This window comes from Hyperolius riggenbachi, chromosome 2 (assembly GCF_040937935.1).
Source record: "Hyperolius riggenbachi isolate aHypRig1 chromosome 2, aHypRig1.pri, whole genome shotgun sequence".
NCBI lineage: Eukaryota > Metazoa > Chordata > Amphibia > Anura > Hyperoliidae > Hyperolius > Hyperolius riggenbachi.
The window spans coordinates 309,720,791-309,744,706 of NC_090647.1; the positions used below are offsets into that span (position 1 = coordinate 309,720,791).

Genomic DNA, 23,916 nt, shown 5'->3' on the forward strand with positions numbered 1-23,916 from the left:
TTGGTGAGCACACAGCCTTTTGGTTTTGTTTTTTGCAAAGACAGCAATAACCCTTCCCTACATAATATTTTATCTTATTCTTACAAGAGACTACTATTTTACATGTGACCAACCATTCTGTTATACCTAAACAGGAATAACATACTTAGGTCTTACACACATGGGTGTTTATTTAAAGGGATCTTGAGGTGAGAGGGAGATGGAGGCTGACATATTTATTTCCTTTAAAACAAACAAAAAAAGGCTGGTCAGACCCAAAAAAATACTTCCAGAAACATTAAGGCTACTCCTGAGCACGCCTGTCTCTAAATAACAGGCCTCAAAGTTGCGTACGAGAGGAATCGCTGCCGGGAGACTTCGGCGCAGGATACAGCCGTATATATGGCTCATCTTGCTGCTGCACAAGTCCCAGCGGCGTTAATTACGATTTCCCCTCCAGGTCGACGTGGATAGTGAGGATGTAATTCAGCCTCCAGCAATTGCTGGCGGCCGAATTACAGTGTTTTAAAAGTAACTTCAGCTCAGTCTTCTGACGGCGCCGAAGTTACTCACTGTGCGCTGCTATAGCTGTAATTCCTATTACGGTCTATGGTGGCGCCGGCTGCGCCCAAATCTCCTGCGCTGGATTCCTTGTGTTCGCCCAAGTTCCCTACTTGTGATAGGGCTGCTTCATTCCAGAAATATTTGGTACCCTACAGAGATTTTAACTACATTCCCATTTCTAGAACACATCCCCAACCTAACCTGAGAACTCCCTGTACTTAATGATCAATTGAACTAGAGGGTCTAAGTAGATGACATTGATCCCAACAAATCATATTGGCGTTACATTCTGAGTGGAGAACAGAAAAATAAAGCAAACATTTGACTGGCTGTTGTGGACATTTTTCCTGCTCCCATATACAATATGCTATGTTGTAGGAACATACTGTCACATAACAGTATGTATAAAGCTTACAGAAGAATGGATATTCAGGACAGCAGTAGTAGTAGGTATGGCATAGACAGCAGTAGCGGTAGGTGTGGCATGGACAGCAGTAGCGGTAGGCGTGGCATGGACAGCAGTAGGGGTTGGTGTGTCATGGACAACAGTAGTGGTAGGTGTGGCATGGACAACAGTAGTGGTAGGTAGGTGTGGCATGGAGAGCAGTAGTGGTAGGTGTGTCATGGACAGCAGTAGTGGTAGGTGTGTCATGGACAGCAGTAGTGGTAGGTGTGTCATGGACAGCAGTAGTGGTAGGTGTGTCATGGACAGCAGTAGGGGTAGGTGTGTCATGGACAGCAGTAGGGGTAGGTGTGGCATGGACAACAGTAGTGGTAGGTGTGTCATGGACAACAGTGGTGATAGGTAGGTGTGTCATGGAGAGAAGTAGTGGTAGGTAGGTGTGTCATGGACAGCAATAGTGGTAGGTAGGTGTGCCATGGTCAGCATTAGTGGTAGGTGTGGCATGGACAGCATTAGTGGTAGGTGTGGCATGGACAGCATTAGTGGTAGGTGTGGCATGGACAGCATTAGTGGTAGGTGTGGCATGGACAGCATTAGTGGTAGGTGTGGCATGGACAGCATTAGTGGTAGGTGTGGCATGGACAGCATTAGTGGTAGGTGTGGCATGGACAGCATTAGTGGTAGGTGTGGCATGGACAGCAGTAGGGGTAGGTGTGTCATGGACAGCAGTAGGGGTAGGTGTGTCATGGACAGCAGTAGGAGTAGGTGTGTCATGGACAGCAGTAGGGGTAGGTGTGTCATGGACAGCAGTAGGGGTAGGTGTGTCATGGACAGCAGTAGGGGTAGGTGTGTCATGGACAGCAGTAGGGGTAGGTGTGTCATGGACAGCAGTAGGGGTAGGTGTGTCATGGACAGCAGTAGGGGTAGGTGTGTCATGGACAGCAGTAGGGGTAGGTGTGTCATGGACAGCAGTAGGGGTAGGTGTGTCATGGACAACAGTAGTGGTAGGTGTGTCATGGACAACAGTGGTGGTAGGTAGGTGTGTCATGGAGAGAAGTAGTGGTAGGTAGGTGTGTCATGGACAGCAATAGTGGTAGGTAGGTGTGTCATGGTCAGCAGTAGTGGTAGGTGTGTCATGGACAGCAGTAGTGGTAGGTGTGTCATGGACAGCAGTAGTGGTGGGTGTGTCATGGACAGCAGTAGTGGTGGGTGTGTCATGGACAGCAGTAGTGGTGGGTGTGTCATGGACAGCAGTAGTGGTGGGTGTGTCATGGACAGCAGTAGTGGTGGGTGTGTCATGGACAGCAGTAGTGGTGGGTGTGTCATGGACAGCAGTAGTGGTGGGTGTGTCATGGACAGCAGTAGTGGTGGGTGTGTCATGGACAGCAGTAGTGGTGGGTGTGTCATGGACAGCAGTAGTGGTGGGTGTGGCATGGACAGCAGTAGTGGTGGGTGTGGCATGGACAGCAGTAGTGGTGGGTGTGGCATGGACAGCAGTAGTGGTATGCAGAGCTGTGGAGTCGGAGTCGTGGAGTCGGAGCAATTTTGGGTGCCTGGAGTCGGAAAAAAAATGCACCGACTCTTAATGAATTTGTAACTGTAATTAAAATAGAAAATATGATAAAATGTTTTATTTTTCAGATAATAGTCATTACAAATTATGTATATATACAGTATATATACAGTAATAGCTATGTTCAGTCCACAAAAATGAAATAAACCAATCAAAATTAGTTACTTGTGCTGCTTCAATAAAGCAGTCCCCGTATTTTTAAAGTCAGATATACACATCTGATTGTGACTGTACAGTATATATGATGTGTACAAAGGAATCTCTTCTATATACGAAATAACATATATGCTGCACGTTTAAAGCCTGATGTGTAGCCGTGTCACTAATAGAGATGGTCAATGAGATGAAAATAATTCTGCATTGATGCTGGTTTATGCTCATGAAATCAAATAATTTGATATGTTGTTAAAATTTGGTTTGGGGACTACAAATTAAAGGGTACCTGAGATGGATGAAAAGAAAAGTGTTATACATACCTGGGGCTTTATCCAAATCCCTTCAGGCTATCTTCTGCTATGAGTCCAGGTAATTCAGCCAGTCAGAGCAGTCTGGCTACAGCATTCTGCACCTGCGCAATAGTGCTGCGCAGGTGTAGTACACTCCCGGCGGCGGAGTGTGTGCATGCGCACTACACCAGACTGGCTCAAGTACCTGGCCTCATAGCAGAAGATCCAGGTGGCGGAGGACAGCGAGGGACTGATTAGCCTGAAGGGGGCTGGAGGAAGCCCCAGGTATGTATTAAACTTTAATTTCATCTGTCTCGGGTTTACTTTGTTACACAGTAGTACTATACTCTACATATGCTCTCCCCACAGAGCTGCAGGGAATCCACTGAGAATGTTGTGCACATTGAACACAGAGGTGTTGTCTATCACCCATAAACCTTGTTCAGATTGTGCATGAAGAATGTGTAACAGAGGAAGAATCTCCTCATTCTCCTGCAGAGTACCTGCACATCATTCTTACATGTACCCACAGTTACATTGCCTAGGACCTGATAGATGTTTTTTGTTCCCGGTTTGTACCTTTTAAAAGTACTCTTACCAAGGACTAATTTTAGTCTCAAGGGAATAAATATAGTGGTCTACATATCCTTCTCACTTCAGTTGTCTTGTAAAATTCCTAAGCGTTAGCAGTTAAGAGACGAAATTCACTTTACATACTGTTAACATTATGCCGCCCGCGTCACGCCAGCAGGCGTGGCCACGGCAGCAGCCCCAGGACCGCCTAACGCCAATTGGCGTAAAGTCCTGGGGCTCTGTTTTGCATGAGATCGCGCGCATGGTGCGCGCGCATCTCATGCTCGGAGGGCGGAGCTCCGCCCTGCCTTCAGTCTCCGAGCGGCTATTGCCACTCGGGAGACTGTTAGACGGCGATCATGCCGTCTATTTACTAGGTGCAGCGCTGCGATGAGCAGCAGCGCTGCACTGGGGACAGCCGTGTGACGCGGCTGTCCCCATGGGGGACAAGAGAGCGATCGGCTTTCATAGGCAGAAGCCTATGACAGCCGATCGCCATAATTGGCTGGCTGTGGGGAGGGAGGGAGGGAAGAAATTTAAAGAAACAGGGGTTTTTAAAGAAAAACAACAAACAATATTATTTATTTTAAAAAAAATAAACATGGGGGGAGCGATCAGACCCCACCAACAGAGAGCTCTGTTGGTGGGGAGAAAAGGGGGGGGGGAATCACTTGTGTGCTGAGTTGTGCGGCCCTGCAGCTTGGCCTTAAAGCTGCAGTGGCCAATTTTGCTAAAAATGGCCTGGTCACTGGGGGGGGGGGGGGGGGGTTTAGCCCTGCAGTCCTCAAGTGGTTAATCAACAAAATTGTAATATGCAAATTAGAGGAGTCGGAGTCGAGGAGTCGGTGGAATCCAAAACTGAGGAGTCGGAGTCGGTGGATTTTTGGACCGACTCCACAGCCCTGGTGGTATGTGTGGCATGGACAGCAGTAGTGGTATGTGTGGCATGGACAGCAGTAGTGGTGGGTGTGGCATGGACAGCAGTAGTGGTGGGTGTGGCATGGACAGCAGTAGTGGTGGGTGTGGCATGGACAGCAGTAGTGGTGGGTGTGGCATGGACAGCAGTAGTGGTGGGTGTGGCATGGACAGCAGTAGTGGTGGGTGTGGCATGGACAGCAGTAGTGGTGGGTGTGGCATGGACAGCAGTAATGTTAGGTGTGGCATGGATAGCAGTAGTGGTAGATGTGGCATAGACAGCAGTAATGGTAGGTGTGGCATGGACAGCAGTAGTGGTAGGTGTGGCATGGACAGCAGTAGTGGTAGGTGTGGCATGGACAGCAGTAGTGGTAGGTGTGGCATGGACAGCAGTAGTGGTAGGTGTGGCATGGACAGCAGTAGTGGTAGGTGTGGCATGGACAGCAGTAGTGGTAGGTGTGGCATGGACAGCAGTAGTGGTAGGTGTGGCATGGACAGCAGTAGTGGTAGGTGTGGCATGGACAGCAGTAGTGGTAGGTGTGGCATGGACGGCAGTAGTGGTAGGTGTGGCATGGACGGCAGTAGTGGTAGGTGTAGCATGGACAGCAGTATTGGTAGATGTGGCATAGACAGCAGTAGTGGTAGGTGTGGCATGGACAGCAGTAATGTTAGGTGTGGCATGGATAGCAGTAGTGGTAGATGTGGCATAGACAGCAGTAATGGTAGGTGTGGCATGGACAGCAGTAGTGGTAGGTGTGGCATGGACAGCAGTAGTGGTAGGTGTGGCATGGACAGCAGTAGTGGTAGGTGTGGCATGGACAGCAGTAGTGGTAGGTGTGGCATGGACAGCAGTAGTGGTAGGTGTGGCATGGACAGCAGTAGTGGTAGGTGTGGCATGGACAGCAGTAGTGGTAGGTGTGGCATGGACAGCAGTAGTGGTAGGTGTGGCATGGACAGCAGTAGTGGTAGGTGTGGCATGGACAGCAGTAGTGGTAGGTGTGGCATGGACAGCAGTAGTGGTAGGTGTGGCATGGACGGCAGTAGTGGTAGGTGTAGCATGGACAGCAGTATTGGTAGATGTGGCATAGACAGCAGTAGTGGTAGGTGTGGCATGGACAGCAGTAGTGGTGGACACAGGACAGACGTCAGTACCTTCTTGCGTTCCAGGCGTTCCTGCTCTTCCCTCTGGAAATGCTGCTCTCTCTCCAGCCTCTGCCTTTCTGCTTCTTCTCGAGCCTTAGCTTCAGCTTCCTCCCTCTAGAAAATGACACCAGTATAAACATCATATAAAGATTTCTCTTTTTTTGGGGGGTGGAACTAGTATTTCATGAGCTTGACAAAGTGTTTCATTGCATCATATCCCTATTAATGAAATGCTACCGAAAACAGCTTTTTGTTAAGATAAGCGCCATGACCCCACCCATATTGCCGTTAAGCCGGTCTAATTTATACACTAGGCACATATGTAATTGTATATTCAGTTGCCAGGTTACAGAAATACAGAAGAAAATTACTGCACACACAGGAAAATGTGGCATTTGTGTTGGGACAATTTCCTGCTGTGGAGTTACTGACCTCATTGGATTTAGTCATATTGTCTGGCTGGTGTTTTGAAACTTTATCTACATTTTTCCATCCATGTGTCTAAATAAGAGAAACAGCAAAGGGAAGTCCAGTAATGCAATTCTAAAGGTGGCCACACACAATACAATCCGATTTTACAGTAATTCGATGATCCGATTTTACAGTAATTCGATAAAAACGATCGTATCTCGAAAAAAAATTGAAAGCTTTTTTTTTCCATTTGACTAAAAAATCCGATCTGATTTCCCGTTTTTTTCTATTTAAATCGATCCGGAATGCCAGATATTTCTCTTCAATTTCTACTAAAGATTGTATGGTGTGTGTTGGATTGTTAATGTATTAATATACACACCCTAGCAATTTTCTCTGAGTTTCCGAACATTTTTTTATCATAATTGAGGAAAAAATTTAACATAGGTGTGTGGTACATTGTGGTACATATTTTTTAAATGTTACAATCAGTCAGAGAAATTGATTGCAATTCTTAAATTAAACAGATATTAAAAAAAATTGTATGGTGTGTGGCCACCTTTAGCCTGTGTGCAAAGAGAGCAAAAGCACATGCAAACCAGTTGCCCAGAACTAACAACTGCATGTCAGCTGCAAAAAATAAACAAGGATTCTAACAAATGGCCCTGGACAGCTTTCCCCACTATTGCAAAGGTACAGCTTCCATGGTTCTTGATAAATCCGCACCCCAGTATTCTTAGGAACCTGAAGTGAGATGTCTATAGAGGCTGCCATATTTATTTATTTCTAAGCAATGCCAGTTGCCTGGCGATCCGGCTGATTCTCTACCTCTAATGCTGGGCATACACAGACCGTTTTTGCGCCGGTATCAAGCCAGCGGCTCAATGGCGGCGCGTCACCGCGTGTGCACGCGGATCGACTGCCGCTCGTCCCCGCGGGAGCGGCTAATGAGCCGCTCGTTTCTTGCCATTGTTCTCCCCGCCGGTATTGAGCGCAGTATCGATCCGGCGGGGTAACGGACACGCCGGATATTATCAATTGAGCCCTCAGGCTCGATTGATAAGCCTCCCTCCGGTCCGTGTATGCCCAGCATTATACATTTAACTGTAGAGACTAAACAAACATGCAGCAGATTAGGCATTTATGACATTGTCAGATCTGACAAGATTAGCTGTATGCTTGATTCTGGTGTGATTCAGACACTACTGCAGCTATATAGATCAGCAGGGCTGCCAGGCAACGATTTAAAACAAAATAAATATGGTAGCCTCCATATACTTCTAATATAAATAGGACAGCTGCAATAATAAATGTAATACCAGCACTACAGAAAATATTACCAGATGTGTTCAAGAGATGGTGAACACACACATTTGTTAAAATAACAATGGTATCTTGGTACGACCGCATCAGTGTTTTATATAATACCGTAGGTATCTTGGGGAGGAGAGTTGATGTGATAATGAATAACCCATGAAATGATTGTATTACCTTCTGGTGTAAAACTGAAGTCAACTACAGGCCACTAGGGGGCAGCAGGGTATCATTAACTCTAGAACAAGACCTTGTATGATGTAAATAGCAACAGTACTGGGATGGTAAACTGTCATATGATCAGGCAGCAGGACATCCGTGTCAATACTCTGTTGTTGCAGGTTGTTCAATGCTGCTTTGCATTTCTAGCGATTCTGTATTGAGAAAGTGCAGAAACTAATGGCAAGGCAGCATTTTAACACCATCTGCAGTGCTCAAACAAATAGTGTCCATACATGGTAAAAAAAAAAACCAATAGAGGCTAAAAACAGTAAATTTGGGTGTATCAGCTGCACGATAAAAAGCAGGCACCGAGCAAACCATTATAGGAACCGAAGCTATAAATTGCAGGCACTACGTTGCCCACTATTTAGCCGCAGTTTCTACTGCGGGTGGTCCGGCACACTATTTTATCGGGCCACTCCGGCACACACATTTAGTGTTATAGCCACTATTAGCATTGTTTTACATGGGCATCTATCTTTGCCGCATTAGTGTTAGGTATAGATAGGAGAGGGTTAGGGTTAGGCATAGAAAGGGGTTGGTTAGCGTTAGGAACAGGTGGGTGGTTAGGTTTAACTAGTAGAGGGTTTAAGTGATAATTACAGTACAGTGGGTGGTAGTAGAGTATCAGTAAAATTACCAATATTCTACAATAGTGGATAATAGAATATCCATAAAATTACATATATTCTATTACTATTATTTTGCGTCCATTCTTTACTTGCGGTGCTCTTACAATTACCCCACTGTAAATTATCAGTATTGCCTACCTGTTTCTGCATTTGTAGAGATGTACAGAGGCACCAAAAGAGTAAAATATGCTAAAACCACCTAAAAACGTTCAGGAGGCGGTGGTGGACCAGCCACTCCAAAGAGACACGATGCTGTCGATATAGTTAATACAATTTATTCACATACTCCTAGCGATAAGTTATCCACCCTTGGTGGAAGGGTGATACATCCTCCTTTTTTCTTCTATCGACAGAGAGCGACATCTTAACCCTGAGTGGGGACAGGTCTAATCTCCCCACCTGCATCTTCAGTGGTTGCCTATGCGGTAACCCTGGTTTGTAAGTATAATACTTACGTTACATTTAATCTCCCCCCTTCCAAAACATACTACACTGTATTGGGCTCTCGTTTTTTTGCTTTCTACCTGTTTCTGCAGTCTTTCCATCTCTTCTTGTTCAGCCTTGGCTTTTTCCTCTGCCTCTTTCTGCCTCTGCTCCTCCTGAAGCTGTCGTTGCTCCTCCTCCTCCTGTTTTCTCTGTTCCTCAAGTCGGCGTGCCTCAGCTTCCCTTTGCATCCTCTCCTCAGCCTCTCTTAGGGCACGCTCCTCATGCTCTCTCCTGTATAAAACAGCAATCCACCATTAATGATGATAAGAGTAGCCCTATGCTCAGAAGAAGCCACAATGGAGGCAGGCATAATGCATGCGTATTAAACGATGAGCACGGTGAGATTAATATGTACCTGTAGTGCTACCTAAAGGATATCCACACCAATAAAAGTGCATTTATCAAAATTAAAATACTTGGTACCTGCACCACCACCATCATCACCACCAGGAAAACAAGAGCTTGCTTTGATAACATCCAGAGCAACCGCTCTGACCTGGTGGCCAAGTCTGCTTTGCTGTAAAAACTGCTTTACCACTGAAATAAACAGATAGGGCTCGTTTCCACTAGAGCGAATCTGCATGCGATTTCTGCATACAGACAGATTTGCATCAGCAATATAAATCAATGGGCCTGTTTCCACTTGTCAGAAATTCTGTGCACTGAACTGCAGAAAAAAAAAATTTGCAGAGCCATCAGAATTTGCACACAGCAAGGCTAGTGTGCGTTTCGCCTGTAATGTATTTAATAGGAAATTTGCATGCTTTTTCGTTATGCAAATTTTCCATGCGAATTCGCGTACGGTTTCGCTTAAAATCAATGTAAAAGCACACAGGCACTGACATGGTTAAATTCACATACTTACAAACAGATGCGAATGCGTTTTTGCGTTAAAATTTGAATACAAATTCGCAATTCGCATTCGAAAGGCCCATAAATTGTTTTCTTACTGGGTGGTGAGCACAGTGGTGCTACATGCACAGAAAATGTTAGCCTTTTATATCACATCACATGACCCCCGAGTCCTGTGGGCCCTCTGGAACATACTCTGCACAAGAAGCTTCTTTGATACTAAATGTGGAGAAAAAAGCGGGCTGAAACACAGGAGCTTCAAATGAGCTGGGAGAGGAGTGAAACCTTGTCAACTAGGAAATACTGAGACAGAGACTGAAGTCAGTTCAGTGTTTACAAGGTTATCCCAACAGCACTAGGCTGGCAATAGATACAATTTGTATTAGTTGCAGTGAGGTGCAGGAAAGAGATCTCTTAGGCTCGGTTCACATTGAGCAGCACACCGCTCCGTGAAGCGGAAGGATCGTGCAGGTTGGGAACATCAGCTCCGACGAGCGGAACGCAGCAATGTGAACTTTCCCATCGGGAAAGCACTGCTTCCACTGTTGCGTTCTGCTCATCGGAGTGAAACGTAAGCTAATGTGAACCGAGCCTTACTCCACTGTTACATTCTAATACCTTGCAGTGTGCAGGCCCTCACTGCAGAGAACAAAAAACAAAAGTTGTAGGTAATGGGAGATGGTGGTGCAGTGGCGTAGCTAGGCATAATGGGGCCCCATAGCAAAATTTTCATGGGTCCATATCTATGCACTCTTGAGCAATGCTACCTGCTGCTACTCTAGGAATTGATTGAGCAATTAACATTCTTATGCAATGCACACTAGGTATAGTCCACAAGCAGTGAGACAAAGTCAGAGGGTGGAGCAACAAAGCAAAGTTAATAGTGAACACATCAAGTACCATCTAGGCTCCCTCTTCTCTAGGGCCCCATACCGGCTGCTATGGCTGTTGCTACGCCCTTTTGGTGGTATGACACGAAAGAGGAATAAGAGGACTCCTCTATGTGAGAAGGAGCAAAGAAGGAGCAAGGAGTGAGGAGGACGGTTTTGTAGGCTATTACTCATGTTAGCAATAGCATCCTGTGCTAATAGCGCAGGACGCTAAAGCGGGCGGGAACGTGAAGAAAGCTTTGCGTAGCCTGGGGCGTGCAGGTGCAGTTGCCGGTAACGGAACTGGCTGGCGCAGGAGAACGGAGGCTCGTGCAGGACCGGCGTGGGACAGGACAGCTGCTGGGGGCTTAGGGGAAGTTCCAGGTAAGTGAAACTGTTTGCTTTACAGTGACTTTACAGTTCCGCTTTAAGTCTAAGGAGACACTAGTTAAAAGATAGAAAAGACTGTAATTAATGAGTTCATAGAGCAAGTAGCACAGTCAGTGAATAGTCATGCTTATCAGGAAAAACTATATTTAAATTCCACTCAAAGTCCTTTCAAGTGCTACTCTAAATTAGAGATATTCAAGAAGTTCATTTTGGATTTATTCCAGTCCATATGACAGGACTGTGGGACAGCATGTCTAGTATGACCTGTACATCATGTGAATATATACACCACTTTTTTGTGCTCCAACTGTACATGTATTTTTTTCACAGCAGTAAGTATAACATCAGGAAAATGATAAACAACACAGTAAGTAAAAAAAAAAAAAAAAAAAAAAAAAAAGATTCTAATGTAAAACTGGCATTATAGGTTTCTTGGCACAACTTCTATAATTAAGGGCACTTTTATGACGGCTGTCCTTTAAGTGGTAAATGTAACAGAAGCATTGTATTTCAAAAGACACTAGCCGCTCATGATTTACTAATGCTATGTGCACATGCTAGATTTTCATCACAGGAATTAAAACACTAGTACAGCTGTCCCACAATGTCACTAACTTCATTATTATTGATCCACCACGCCGGATCCATCTTGCTTGACCACTATTGTTATTCTGTTTGTATTTCCTGCACCGAGACACTTCCTGTTTAGTATCCCTCCTCCTCAGAAACAGAATAGTCTACTCAGCAAACAGCTGATCAGTGTGTCTCTAAACTATAGGCCCATACACACGTCGGATTTGCGCGAACAACGGGTCGTTTGAACGTTCCGTCGTTCGCACGTTTCCGCATGAAATCCGGCGTGTGTACAGACTATCGTTCGGGAGATAAGACTGGTTACCAACGATCCGCCGGGCGGATCGCTGGTAACCAGTCTTATCTCCCGAACGATAGTCTGTACACACGCCGGATTTCATGCGGAAACGTGCGAACGACGGAACGTTCAAACGACCCGTCGTTCGCGCAAATCCGACGTGTGTGTGGGCCTTATCACTGATCAGTGTGTATGTAAAATGTCAGCTGAAGAGCACACTTTGTAGAACTGCATGCAAAGTGCCCTCCTGAAAACCACATGCAATTCTGCCAAGTGTGCTCCCAGTCTCAAGCAACCACAGTAAATTGTGTGCGCGCATCTGAATCATAAAGTGAAGTGCCTCTATATTCTTTAATGAATAACCCTATTTTTTTATATTCAGTTCCATATTGAAAAATCTAGGTTTGAAGATTTAAGCATCTCCCAAACATTCACTCATGTTCTGTATGATTTATATAGCTCCCATACAAAGTTATAATTAAGTAATAATCACACACACACACACACACACACACACACACACACACACACACACACACACACACACACACACACACACACACACACACACACACACACACACACACACACTTTTAAATTCAGTGCATTTTGATGGTCATTTTCTTTCTTTTTTTATTTTACATATTCATTGCAAGAATGAGGGTTTTTTTTTCTGTCTTTATAAGAATTTTACATTTAGGCCTCTTTCACAGTGCGACGTTAGTCGCACGTTAGAAAATGTTTCAATGCAGGCTAGCGCACAGCAATGCTAAGTCTGTGCAACATTCACAGTGCACACGTTGCGTTTGTGTGTAACGTGTTGCATCATTAAAAAGTGCTGCAGGCTGTGCGTTATACACGTTATTAGCTGCGTTGGACTGTTTGCACATTCTCAGTAATGACTTTTCATTGCCTATATGCTCTACTGTATGCGACCATAACGGGGAATTAAGTTGCGTTGCGAATTTTTAGGGGCGTTGCGTTGTAATTTGGCGCTTTGAGTCCGCAAGGAGAAAAGCGCAATATAAATGTTATTTGTCTTGTCTTGTCTAATTTGCGACTTTAACGCTGCATCAAAACGCAACATCCTACTGTGAAAGAGGCCTAATATTTCTTTTCCTTTAAAGGACAACTGAGGTGAGAAATATATGGAGGCTGCCATATTTATTTCCTTTTATACAATACTGGTTGCCTGGCAGCCCTGCTGGTCTATTAGGATGCAGTAGTGTCTGAATAATGCCAGAAACAAGCATGCAGCTAATATTTAAGATCTGACAATAATGTCAGAAACACCTGATCTGCTGCATGCTTGTTCAGGGTCTATGGCTGAAAGTATTAGAGGCAGAGCATCAGCAGGATAGCGAGGCAACTGGTATTGCTTAAAAGGAAATAATTATGGTAGCTTCCATGTCCCTCTTGCCTCAGTTGCCCTTTAAAGAGACTCTGTAACAAAATTTTCAGCCGTAGTTCTTCTATCCTATAAGTTCCTTTGTCTGTTCTAATGTGCTCTGGTTTACTGCAGCTTTTCCTAATTGCACAGTGGCTGTGTTATCTCTGTTTTATGATCTAATCTGTTTTCTTCGGTCAGCACAGTCGGGCTAAGGCTGGAATACACACACACACACTTTATTACTCACACTATAGGTTGCAGGTTTATCTTTCCATGGCTTGTATGTCACATGGGGTACACTTTAACCATCAGTCACTGATGTCTCATGAACACTCACCTCTGTTGCTCCTCTCTTTCCCTCCTCTCCTGCTCCTCTCTCTCCCTCTGTTCTCTGGCTTGCCGCCTCTTCTCTGCCAGTAGACGAGCAGCTTCTTCCTTGTCTGTTGTGCCAGCCATGGGCTTGCTTGGAGAGGGAGCAGGGGATGGAGTGCTTACTGCAGAAGAGACAGGTGCAGGGGGCTGTGCAGGGGGTTGCGCAGGGGAAGGCACGTTGGAAGAAACAGACCCTAAAAATCATACAAAAAACATTAAATATAACAGAATGTCATATTATCACACAACTTTAATGTGCGGGGATGTACTTTAGATACTTTGTATCCATCCAGCCACTGTTGTGTTAGCCCCAGCAGCTGAGCTACCAGGAATGCTGTGTAGATTGGAACTGCTTGCATTCCAGCCCTCGCTTTCATCCAGTTGTGGATGGAACACACAACATCTAAATCAGAGGCGGTGTTATGTGGCGCGGATGCATGCACGCATCTGCAAGCACACAGTACGGGGTTTAAATACCTGGAAATGTGGCAATTCAGCGACACAGCCTTGGAAGAAGAGCCCATCAGCACAAAAAGGCCCTGATGCTCGCTGATGTGCTCTGCACTTACCATCTGACTCCTCATATTGACCTGGCATGCCCATGCTTATGTTTGAACACTAGTGCTGGAAGGAGTCTATGTATTCAAACGGTGATACAAAATTGCCATTTGGGAATATAAAGGCAGTGCCAGGTGGTTATTTCTACTATTGCACAATGATAAAGGGGCACTACATTGAAATTTAGGCATTTGTGATTTCCTTAGTAGCAAGTTTCTATTAGGAACAGCAACACATATTAGATAGTGCTGTGTTTACAAAGGTCATTTAAACAGGATAATTTATAGCTCAAATACAGATCCTGGCGTCACTAATAAGGCAAGAGAAGGACGTAGTCTGTGTTCAGTTAGGCCAATAGATCTTTCTCCTCTCCGTAAGCTAAAGCCCGCCCTCCTAATGCAAGTTCATTCAGCAGAAAGTACTGTGCTTTGGATTGTCTTAGGTAAATAAACAGGCTGCATGTTTACAGGGAGTGCAGAATTATTAGGCAAGTTGTATTTTTGAGGAATAATTGTATTATTGAACAACAACCATGTTCTCAATGAACCCAAAAAAACTCATTAATATCAAAGCTGAATATTTTCGAAAGTAGTTTTTAGTTTGTTTTTAGTTTTAGCTATTTTAGGGGGATATCTGTGTGTGCAGGGGACTATTACTGTGCATAATTATTAGGCAACTTAACAAAAAACAAATATATACCCATTTCAATTATTTATTTTTACCAGTGAAACCAATATAACATCTCAACATTCACAAATATACATTTCTGACATTCAAAAACAAAACAAAAACAAATCAGTGACCAATATAGCCACCTTTCTTTGCAAGGACACTCACTCAAAAGCCTGCCATCCATGGATTCTGTCAGTGTTTTGATCTGTTCACCATCAACATTGCGTGTAGCAGCAACCACAGCCTCCCAGACACTGTTCAGAGAGGTGTACTGTTTTCCCTCCTTGTAAATCTCACATTTTATGACGGACCACAGGTTCTCAATGGGGTTCAGATCAGGTGAACAAGGAGGCCATGTCATTCGTTTTTCTTCTTTTATACCCTTTCTTGCCAGCCACGCTGTGGAGTACTTGGACGCGTGTGATGGAGCATTGTCCTGCATGAAAATCATGTTTTTCTTGAAGGATGCAGACTTCTTCCTGTACCACTGCTTGAAGAAGGTGTCTTCCAGAAACTGGCAGTAGGACTGGGAGTTGAGCTTGACTCCATCCTCAACCCGAAAAGGCCCCACAAGCTCATCTTTGATGATACCAGCCCAAACCAGTACTCCACCTCCACCTTGCTGGTGTCTGAGTCGGACTGGAGCTCTCTGCCCTTTACCAATCCAGCCACGGGCCCATCCATCTGGCCCATCAAGACTCACTCTCATTTCATCAGTCCATAAAACCTTACAAAAATCAGTCTTGAGATATTTCTTGGCCCAGTCTTGACGTTTCAGCTTGTGTGTCTTGTTCAGTGGTGGTCGTCTTTCAGCCTTTCTTACCTTGGCCATGTCTCTGAGTATTGCACACCTTGTGCTTTTGGGCACTCCAGTGATGTTGCAGCTCTGAAATATGGCCAAACTGGTGGCAAGTGGCATCTTGGCAGCTGCACGCTTGACTTTTCTCAGTTCATGGGCAGTTATTTTGCGCCTTGGTTCTTCCCCACGCTTTTTGCGACCCTGTTGACTATTTTGAATGAAACGCTTGATTGTTCGATGATCACGCTTCAGAAGCTTTGCAATTTTAAGATTGCTGCATCCCTCTGCAAGATATCTCACTATTTTTTACTTTTCTGAGCCTGTCAAGTCCTTCTTTTGACCCATTTTGCCAAAGGAAAGGAAGTTGCCTAATGATTATGCACACCTGATATAGGGTGTTGATGTCATTAGACCACACCCCTTCTCATTACAGAGATGCACATCACCTAATATGCTTAATTGGTAGTAGGCTTTTGAGCCTATATAGCTTGGAGTAAGACAACATGCATAAAGAGGATGATGTGGTCAAAATACTCATTTGCCTAATAATTCTGCACTCCCTGTATTTGCCCAACACCTTTCACAGTATTAGGAGGACTGGGCTTTGAGTGGTCCGACAGGAGAGAGAGAGCTAACTGTTTTCACAGTAACTGAACACAAAGTACGTCGCTTTCATTGTCTTGGTGACGCCAGGGTCTGTATGTGAGCTATAAATCCTATCCAGACAACGTTTTAAACAGCAGCAGTATCTAATAAGTGTTGCTCTTCCTAATAGAACATGCTACTAAGGAAATCCGAGTAGCCTGCATTTAGCTGTACTGCCCCTTTAATGTGCAAAGTATTTCTTCAAACGCAACACAACCCATTTATACAGATCTGAACTTTAACATTTTCCTCTCTTGTACTTCACAGCAAACGTTATTGCTAAAACAAGGTTATAAAGATGATCAGTAAAATGCTAATAATTATGGATTGCGTGCAAATTTAATACAAACAGTATGCAGCGTGGAATTTGGTAATTCAGTATGCGTTATACACACCTGTAGTGGGTGCATTACTGTTAGTGGTGCTTTCTAGTGTTTCCTGTATCTTTGCTTCCTCCAGCTGAGGTGCAGGGGATGCTTGCCTCTCCTTATCAGTCTTCTGTTCCACTTTCTTCTCTTTGAGTTTACCAGAGGGTTTCTCTTCTTTCGGCCTCTCTGTCTTGGTTTTCGATTTGGGTGTTCCCTGTACAGTCTTCGGGGAAGTCGCCTTAGGTGTAAGTGGTGCTGAAGGACCTGGGCAAGGTGAGGCTGGACGCCGAACAGGTGTGGAAGGGGAGGACGGGCGGTTTTTAGACTTCAAGCTATTACCAAAAGGAATAGAAAAATATTACAGGCTAAATATTACAGGCTTGTTTTAAGATATTTCATTAGCAATTCTGGGCAATAAACAATTAAGCATTAAAAAAACAAAACATGTTTGCTATGTCATTTCACCCACCTCATACCTTAAAGCTAATGGGAGTCTTTAAAGAGGAATTCCACTGAAAATAATGTAATAAAAAAGTTCTGAAATTTTTTAAATAATTATGTATAAATGATGCATTCAGTGTTTTCTCATTGTAAAATCTTTCCTCTCCCTGATTTACATTCTGACCATCACATGGTGACATTTTTACTGCTGGCAGGCGATTTCACTGGAAGGAGATGCTGCTTGCTTTTTTGGCAGTTGGGAACAGCTGTTATTTCCCACAATGCAACAAGGCTTCCACAGTGTGATGTCAGGACCTCAGAGCTGTGAGGTGCTGACATCACACTGTGGGAGGGGTTTCACCACAAAATCAGCCATACAGAGCCCCCTGATGATCTGTTTGAGAAAAGGAATAGATTTCCCATGGGAAAAGGGTTATCAGCTACTGATTGGGATGAAGTTCAATTCCTAGTTACGGCTTCTCTTTAAACAAACAAAAAAAAAAAAGAAACCAGATGCTTACATAAGGACAGGGAATACTCTGGGTCCTAATGAGCCTTCCTTCTCCTCTCCCAGTGCCATCGTTGCAGCAGCAACTCCCCGGCTTGAATCCCCCACCGCGGGGGAGTCCTCCCGAAGACAGGCGGCTACATACTGCGCACTAGCGAGTGTGCGAGAGAGGGCGCTTGCGCATGCGCAGTATGGGAGCGGCCCATCTTCGGAAGCATTCAGGCTCCCAAAGACTTTTGAAGTCTCCCTTCGGTGGCAAAGAGAGCAGTATTTGACTAATTTAGTCAAATACTGCTATGGGGGAGACAGCGTTGGAATGGGCACCGGGAGAGGCGAGAGAAGGCTCTATATAGTAACCAGAACCTTCCCTAAGTATTTTTTTTTAAGGTTCCCATTGACTAAAGTACATATCGGTGACTCTCAAATTCTCCTCCAAAAGAGGATCAGCTATCCAAAGACTATCTTGTCCCTGGGCCTCCAATATCTAGCTCATAGGAGTGGGTTATCAGAAAGTTATAATATCCGTTTGGACTGATGCTTATTTAGCAGAAGTGTTTTAAATTGAACCTGATGTTAGAATGACATGGAGGCGGCCATATTTATTTACTTTTAAATAGTACAAGCTGCCTGGCAGTCCTGTTCATCTTCTGGCATCAGTAGTGTCTGAGTCACAATCCCGAAACCATAATCCAGGCAGACTTGAGTCAGCACATCTGATCTCCATGCTTGTTCATGGTCTATGGCTAAAGGTAGTAAGGACACAGGATTAGGTGGACAGCCAGGCAATATGAATTATTTAAAAGGCAATAAATGTGGCAGCCCTTATATCACTCACCTCACGTTTCCTTTAATTTCACTTCCGTCAACCCATGTTGTACTCGCTCATCTAAGTTGGAAGTATTGGAAAAGGGATCCTCAAAGTAACTCAAATCTGCCCCTAAATGATTGATTCAAAATACTTAGAAGGTACTACCACTGAAAAACTGGTTTAAGATTGGTGTAACACCATGTCTAGCCTAGAAATGTCCATCTTCCAGCTTATGAAATTTGGGAAGATTTTGGTTAAACCACAGAGGAGCATTTGGAAAGTAACATGCATTCATGGCTTCCATAAATACTTTTATTTTATTCACTATTAAGATTAATAAGTTCTACACCTTCCTCATTAGGAACTCTATCCATGTTTTGCTAGTGCTTCATAAGGAGTTTCAACGTCCCTAAATCTTAAGAATAATCATCGATGCGCCTGTATATCCATCAATCCACCTCTGGATTAAACAGAATTGGGCCGCTAAATAATATCTAAAATGAGAAAGGCAAGACCTCCCTTTTTAATATTATTCTTAGAGTCTAAAGCTAGTCTGTACTAAGATTCATATGTACAGTATGAAATACAGTCTGTTTTGACCTATCTGTATCCGCCAAATAAATCAATCATCTGCACATTGTAAAAATTGCAGGCGTTTCCTATCAAACCTTTAGGTAGGGACCACACTTGCTTGTTTTTGTGCACATTTTCTGCACAGAAAAATGCATTTCAACTGAGAACTTATGTTAATGAATGGACTAGTTCAAGTGTGGCCCCTGCCTAAGAGAACTGAAAAAAAAAACCAAAACAAAACTACAAAAGAAAAAACAACAAACAAAAAACTCAAACCCAAAACCCAGGTAGCCACTGGGTGAGGCCATGGTCAATGACTTAAAGCCATGTTCCCTGTCACTGCGCTTGACTAGCAAAAGTCAATGACATAAGAGGAGTTTTTTTTTCAGAATTGGCATAAGTGCAAGTTTCCTCATAAGAGCACGTGTGCAGAATGATAAGTGATACATAGAAGGAGGGGCCACCACAAAAACCACCAGGCTGTGCAGCAGGTTGGAGTAATTACAACAATGGAGGGGTGTGGATTTTAAGTATCATCTGACTCACTCAGTGCTTACCTAATTTTTCTAATTCCCCTCAAGCTCCATGTAGTGCCCCCACCACAGCAGCTCTTTTTCTCCACTGTTATACTGACCTTGAGTCAAGCGTGGGGGATGCACGGCTCTTTGTAGCAGGTAGAGACTGTCTTTTCTTCATGATGCGTTCTCTAGTAAGAGCGCTTCTCTCACGTTCATTTTCTCTGTCTTTTTCCTTCTTTTCTTTCTTTTTCTGAGATAAATAGCAAGATGATATGGTGAGCTTTGGATAACAGCTGTTTTCAACAGTACAGTCCTAACAATTACATAGGCCTGATTTACTAATGCATTCACTGGCAATCATAAAAGATTCCGCAAAACAGGCCTGGCTGTTATCAATTAGGTAGCAAACATAGTACTTTTCCGTTAGCCGAGCGCATCCACTAGGTGGCATTAATTACCATTCCCCCTCCAGGCCGCCATGGAAAGTAGGGAAAGATGTAATTCTGGTGGAGTTTTATCGCCACTTAGTGGATGCGCCCGGTTAACGGAAAAGTACCGCAAACATTTGCATCCATTACCTCAGTCGCAGCAGACTACAGCAATGCTGCTGTAAGACTAGTGAACTAACAGTCACATGATTGCAGTCATATAAATACATCCAAGAAAAAAGTTTTTGCGGCACAGTTATTAATCACCCCAGGTGAGTTTTGCAGGATCATTTATGAGGACCAGCCTAACAATGCCTCAATAGAACAATGCTTCAAAATGTAGATTTGTGTGGAGAGTCATTAGACCAGGCATTTATATCCAAGTCCTCTGTGTACTGGTTACACTGTTTCATTGTAGTCAGAGTTTTACAGGATTGTATCCTGTAGTCACACGTACCAAGTAGCGATTAATAGAAAAGCACATGATCAATCGGTACTTCTTTGATTGGTAAGCCATCACATGTTCATATATCACTTCTTCTGTAAGTGTTAATGTGAATAGCTAAATCGGAGAATTACAAATTTCTCTCCTGATCAATCGCCTATGTTTTTCTCCATTAATTTCTCTAGTTCTTTAGCTGGAATTCTCCTAAAAGGACCCATTCATAGTACAGACACCAATTTATAACAAGCAGGAACAGCAGAGCAGTACAGAAAGGGCTTGGCTGAAGACAGTTCTCCTCTGAGCCCAATTTAGAATTACAGATTTTCCAATACGATGGGATGGAGGCCTTTAAATGTTCATTTCACCCAACAGGTATATTTCATTTTTCTGATTGTGGAGATTAAAATGTCTTCTTTAGAATCTTAGGAATACGTCCCTTTGCAAATGAGTCCCAGGCTTGCACAGATGTTGTGGCCTACAAGGGTTTCTCAACCTCCACCGAATTGTACAATAAGAAAATTAAAGAGGAACTTCAGCCTAAACAAATATACTGTCATTAAGTTACATTAGTTATGTTAATAAAATAGATAGGTAATATAATCTGTTACCAACCCAGTTTTAAAAGAACATGCAAATGTTTCTGATTTCATGGAAGCAGCCATCTTTGTTATGGGGCAGCCATCTTTTTGTTTGAAAGGAGGTGACAAGGAGCATGAGACACAGTTCCAACTGTCCTGTGTCCTGATCACCCCTCCCAGCTGCGTGCGGCTACAAATCTCAAATTCAAAATAAAATAAAAAATTGCACCATAACAGCAGAACGAGAACAACTTCAGAAATCCCATTATGCTTTGCACAGCATCAGCGGAAAAATGCCTGGGCAGTTTTCTTCTGTGCAGCTAAAAATGAGGCTGGGGTAAGAAAAACAAAGTTCTGATGCTGTGAAACTGTTAAAGAAACACCAAGCCTTTTTAGTGCTGCCGAGTAGCTTTTTAGTTTGGAGGTTCACTTTAAGGACTAGGAGGCGCCAAGATATCACAGAATAGTGCTGGCTGACATAGGAAACCAGAAGAATCAGGCAGCCTATAACACACATCACTTATGGCTGTATCTTCCAGACAAAAGTAGTTAGGAAAAAAACTTTATTCTGCATGCTTAATAATGCAGTCTATACTCAACCTTCGTGTTGATTTATCAATGGCAACACCATAAGCAGTGTTTGGGCTTTATACTGATACAGCATCACTCACCGGAGATGAATCACTCCTTTTCCGTGGTGTTATGTCGGGGCTGCTGGCTGTGGTCCTGCGGCGGTCTGAGCATCGGTGTTTGTGACCATTACAAGACGTTAAGGGGCTTGCAGAAGCGGATCGAGGACAAACTAGAGAACCTGTCAAGTTTGTGAGATTTGTTTTTTAAGTATGGCACAAAGATTTACAATAAAAAGTAACAAACGATAGGATGCAAAACCCACTCAAAATCTCCATAGCTTACTCAGATCTCGGCTGTTTCCTGGAAGATTTGCTGCACTGCGACTTCTTGCTAAGAAGGACAGGGTAGGTGTCATCAGCCGATCTACAATACTGCTCTCCCACGGGCTGAGCTGCAAGCTCCTGTCTGCCAATCAGCATGGAAGAAAAAATAGGTTACACAGGTGGAAAGAAACGCACAAAAAACAAAAAAACAAAAAAAAAAAAAAGAGAGGCAGAGTTCACATGAGAGTTTGTAACTTGTATCTCTCTCACCACATTTAAAAGAAGACAATCAAAAACTGAAGCAAGAGGGCTAGAGATGTGGCTATGGGGCAGAAGAAAGAACTATTGTTCCCACTGACAAGAGGTAGGAATGTAAATTCTAACACTTGCCAAATAAATTTGTCATGGTATTTTAGCGCTTTGAGCAAGCAGTAACATCACGACAGGAAGAAGAAGGGAGTGACACAAAGGGGGGAGAGCTCTCGCCACTTGTACATTTAATATTTCATTGATGCTGATCAGTGCACTGGGTCAGCCTGGTGCCCAGAGGTCAGCTTATCCGTAATGAAACACAAGAGCTCTATGTAAAGTCCTATTGCTTAGTTCTCCCTGTCCACTCTTCTTTTAAGCAATATGATAATCAGAACAAGTTCAAAACCCTCATGAAAAAAAGTTGTATGTAGGTTAATAAAAGCTATTGGTTAATAAACTGTGCCAGTTATTTTTGCAGAAAAAAGTGTTAAAGTAGAAAGCATTGCCTGCTAGACTTCTAGTTATTTCTCTTTAGCTCATTCTAATTTAGAGGTGCCCACAGACACTGGTTGACTGTCAGGACAGACTGCCTATAGACCACTTGACACTGCTATAAACATTCTGATGCCACCAACAAACCGTGGAAGGAAATCACTGGGATATACTAGGTGGGGGGGAGGGACTTGTCTATTTTATCCGTATCCAGCTATAAACTGTCTCTAATGCACACGCATGAAAATTTCAGATTTTTCTGTTTTGCAGAAGGTTATATAAGACAATTAAGCTGTTGAGTCATGGGTTGGTTCTCCAGAGTGTTTACAAAAGAGAAGAGACACAGCAGAAACCTCTCTGTTACACAGTGATGGAACTTCCTCCTCTGTTCTACGCCCTGGAAATATCCGAGAGGCCATAGCTACAGCTACATGCATTCCTGAGAAACTGAAACTCATCCGGAGCTCTTTAGACATTGCTGCTTACACCAGCAGCTCTATTTAAACTGCACAAATAAACAAGCTTGTTCTGAGGCCAGTTCCAGAAATGAATTTTCTGTTTCCTACAAAACATTGTTGTAAACAATACAAGCAAGTAGAAGCTATCGGATCTGAATTAAGAAATGCAAACTACTTGCATGGAATTCTATCACAATTTATCTAGCCTGCCACAGTTAAAGGAGAAGTTCATAATTTGGTAAATTCAAATATTCCCCTAGTTATTATCAGATATTGTAATTTAAACAATTGTTCAACTTCCCTTATTTGTTGCATGTTATAGTAAGTTTGCTTTTATTAGCAATAGGCAAAGTTTTGTGCATTGCACGTCTGTACTTTTTGCAATAGATATATTGAAAGTACCTGACTGGCTGTGTTCTGTAGTTCCTTGCTGCCTGCTGCTGCTGAGAGATTATCTTTCTTTGACCAGCACTGCAACATAGCAGAATCTTAAATCTCTTTCCCTGCTTAGTGCAATAATGAATTATTTAACCCTTCCAACCTCCTCCTCAGTGTGTTTTTATAGAGAAGGGTTACATAATGGAGCAGTGAAAATTGTTTTCTTATTGCAAGGAGGGATGTTTAGGCTTTTACATTACACTGGAGAAGTTGTATGAAGGGTTAACTGCTTTATTGCACACCCAGCCAGGTCAGGGATATACAATTCTGTTGCACTGCAGTGCAAACCACAAAGAGTTAGTCTCTCAACAAATCGCAGATGATCAGCTGGTGTCCCTCCTAGGTACCTCTAGTGTGTGAAGATGGGATACCAGAAAGTGTTTCAAGAGAAAAAAAAACCCACATGGTTGGTTGGTTGGCTGAATGCACTAATCTCAACAGGAGAAAAACAGGGCCCAGCTAGCCAGGTACTTTTTCAATATATTTAATGTAAAAAGCACAGGTGTGCAGTTCTCAAAATGTGTGCGTTGCAAATTAATGCAGATTTGCGATCATATGGTGAGCACTAGGATCATAAGTGAGCACTAGGGTTTTAATGTTTAAAAAGACTAAATTGTGGCTAATGCACTTTGAG

General features: G+C 43.5%; 1 protein-coding gene across 2 annotated transcripts in view; it reads right to left on the minus strand.

The window, feature by feature from the left end:
• Nucleotides 1-23,916, minus strand: part of MAP7D1 (MAP7 domain containing 1) — a 146,798-nt gene that overhangs the window by 16,909 nt on the left and 105,973 nt on the right. For both annotated transcript variants that reach the window (XM_068269069.1, XM_068269068.1), the window contains 7 exons: nucleotides 21,662-21,784; nucleotides 21,418-21,557; nucleotides 19,412-19,545; nucleotides 16,475-16,779; nucleotides 13,371-13,599; nucleotides 8,700-8,892; nucleotides 5,606-5,710 (listed from right to left, as the gene is read on the minus strand). In XM_068269069.1, the coding sequence (XP_068125170.1) occupies nucleotides 5,606-5,710; nucleotides 8,700-8,892; nucleotides 13,371-13,599; nucleotides 16,475-16,779; nucleotides 19,412-19,545; nucleotides 21,418-21,557; nucleotides 21,662-21,784 (1,229 nt within the window). The remainder of the gene's footprint in view (nucleotides 1-5,605; nucleotides 5,711-8,699; nucleotides 8,893-13,370; nucleotides 13,600-16,474; nucleotides 16,780-19,411; nucleotides 19,546-21,417; nucleotides 21,558-21,661; nucleotides 21,785-23,916) is intronic.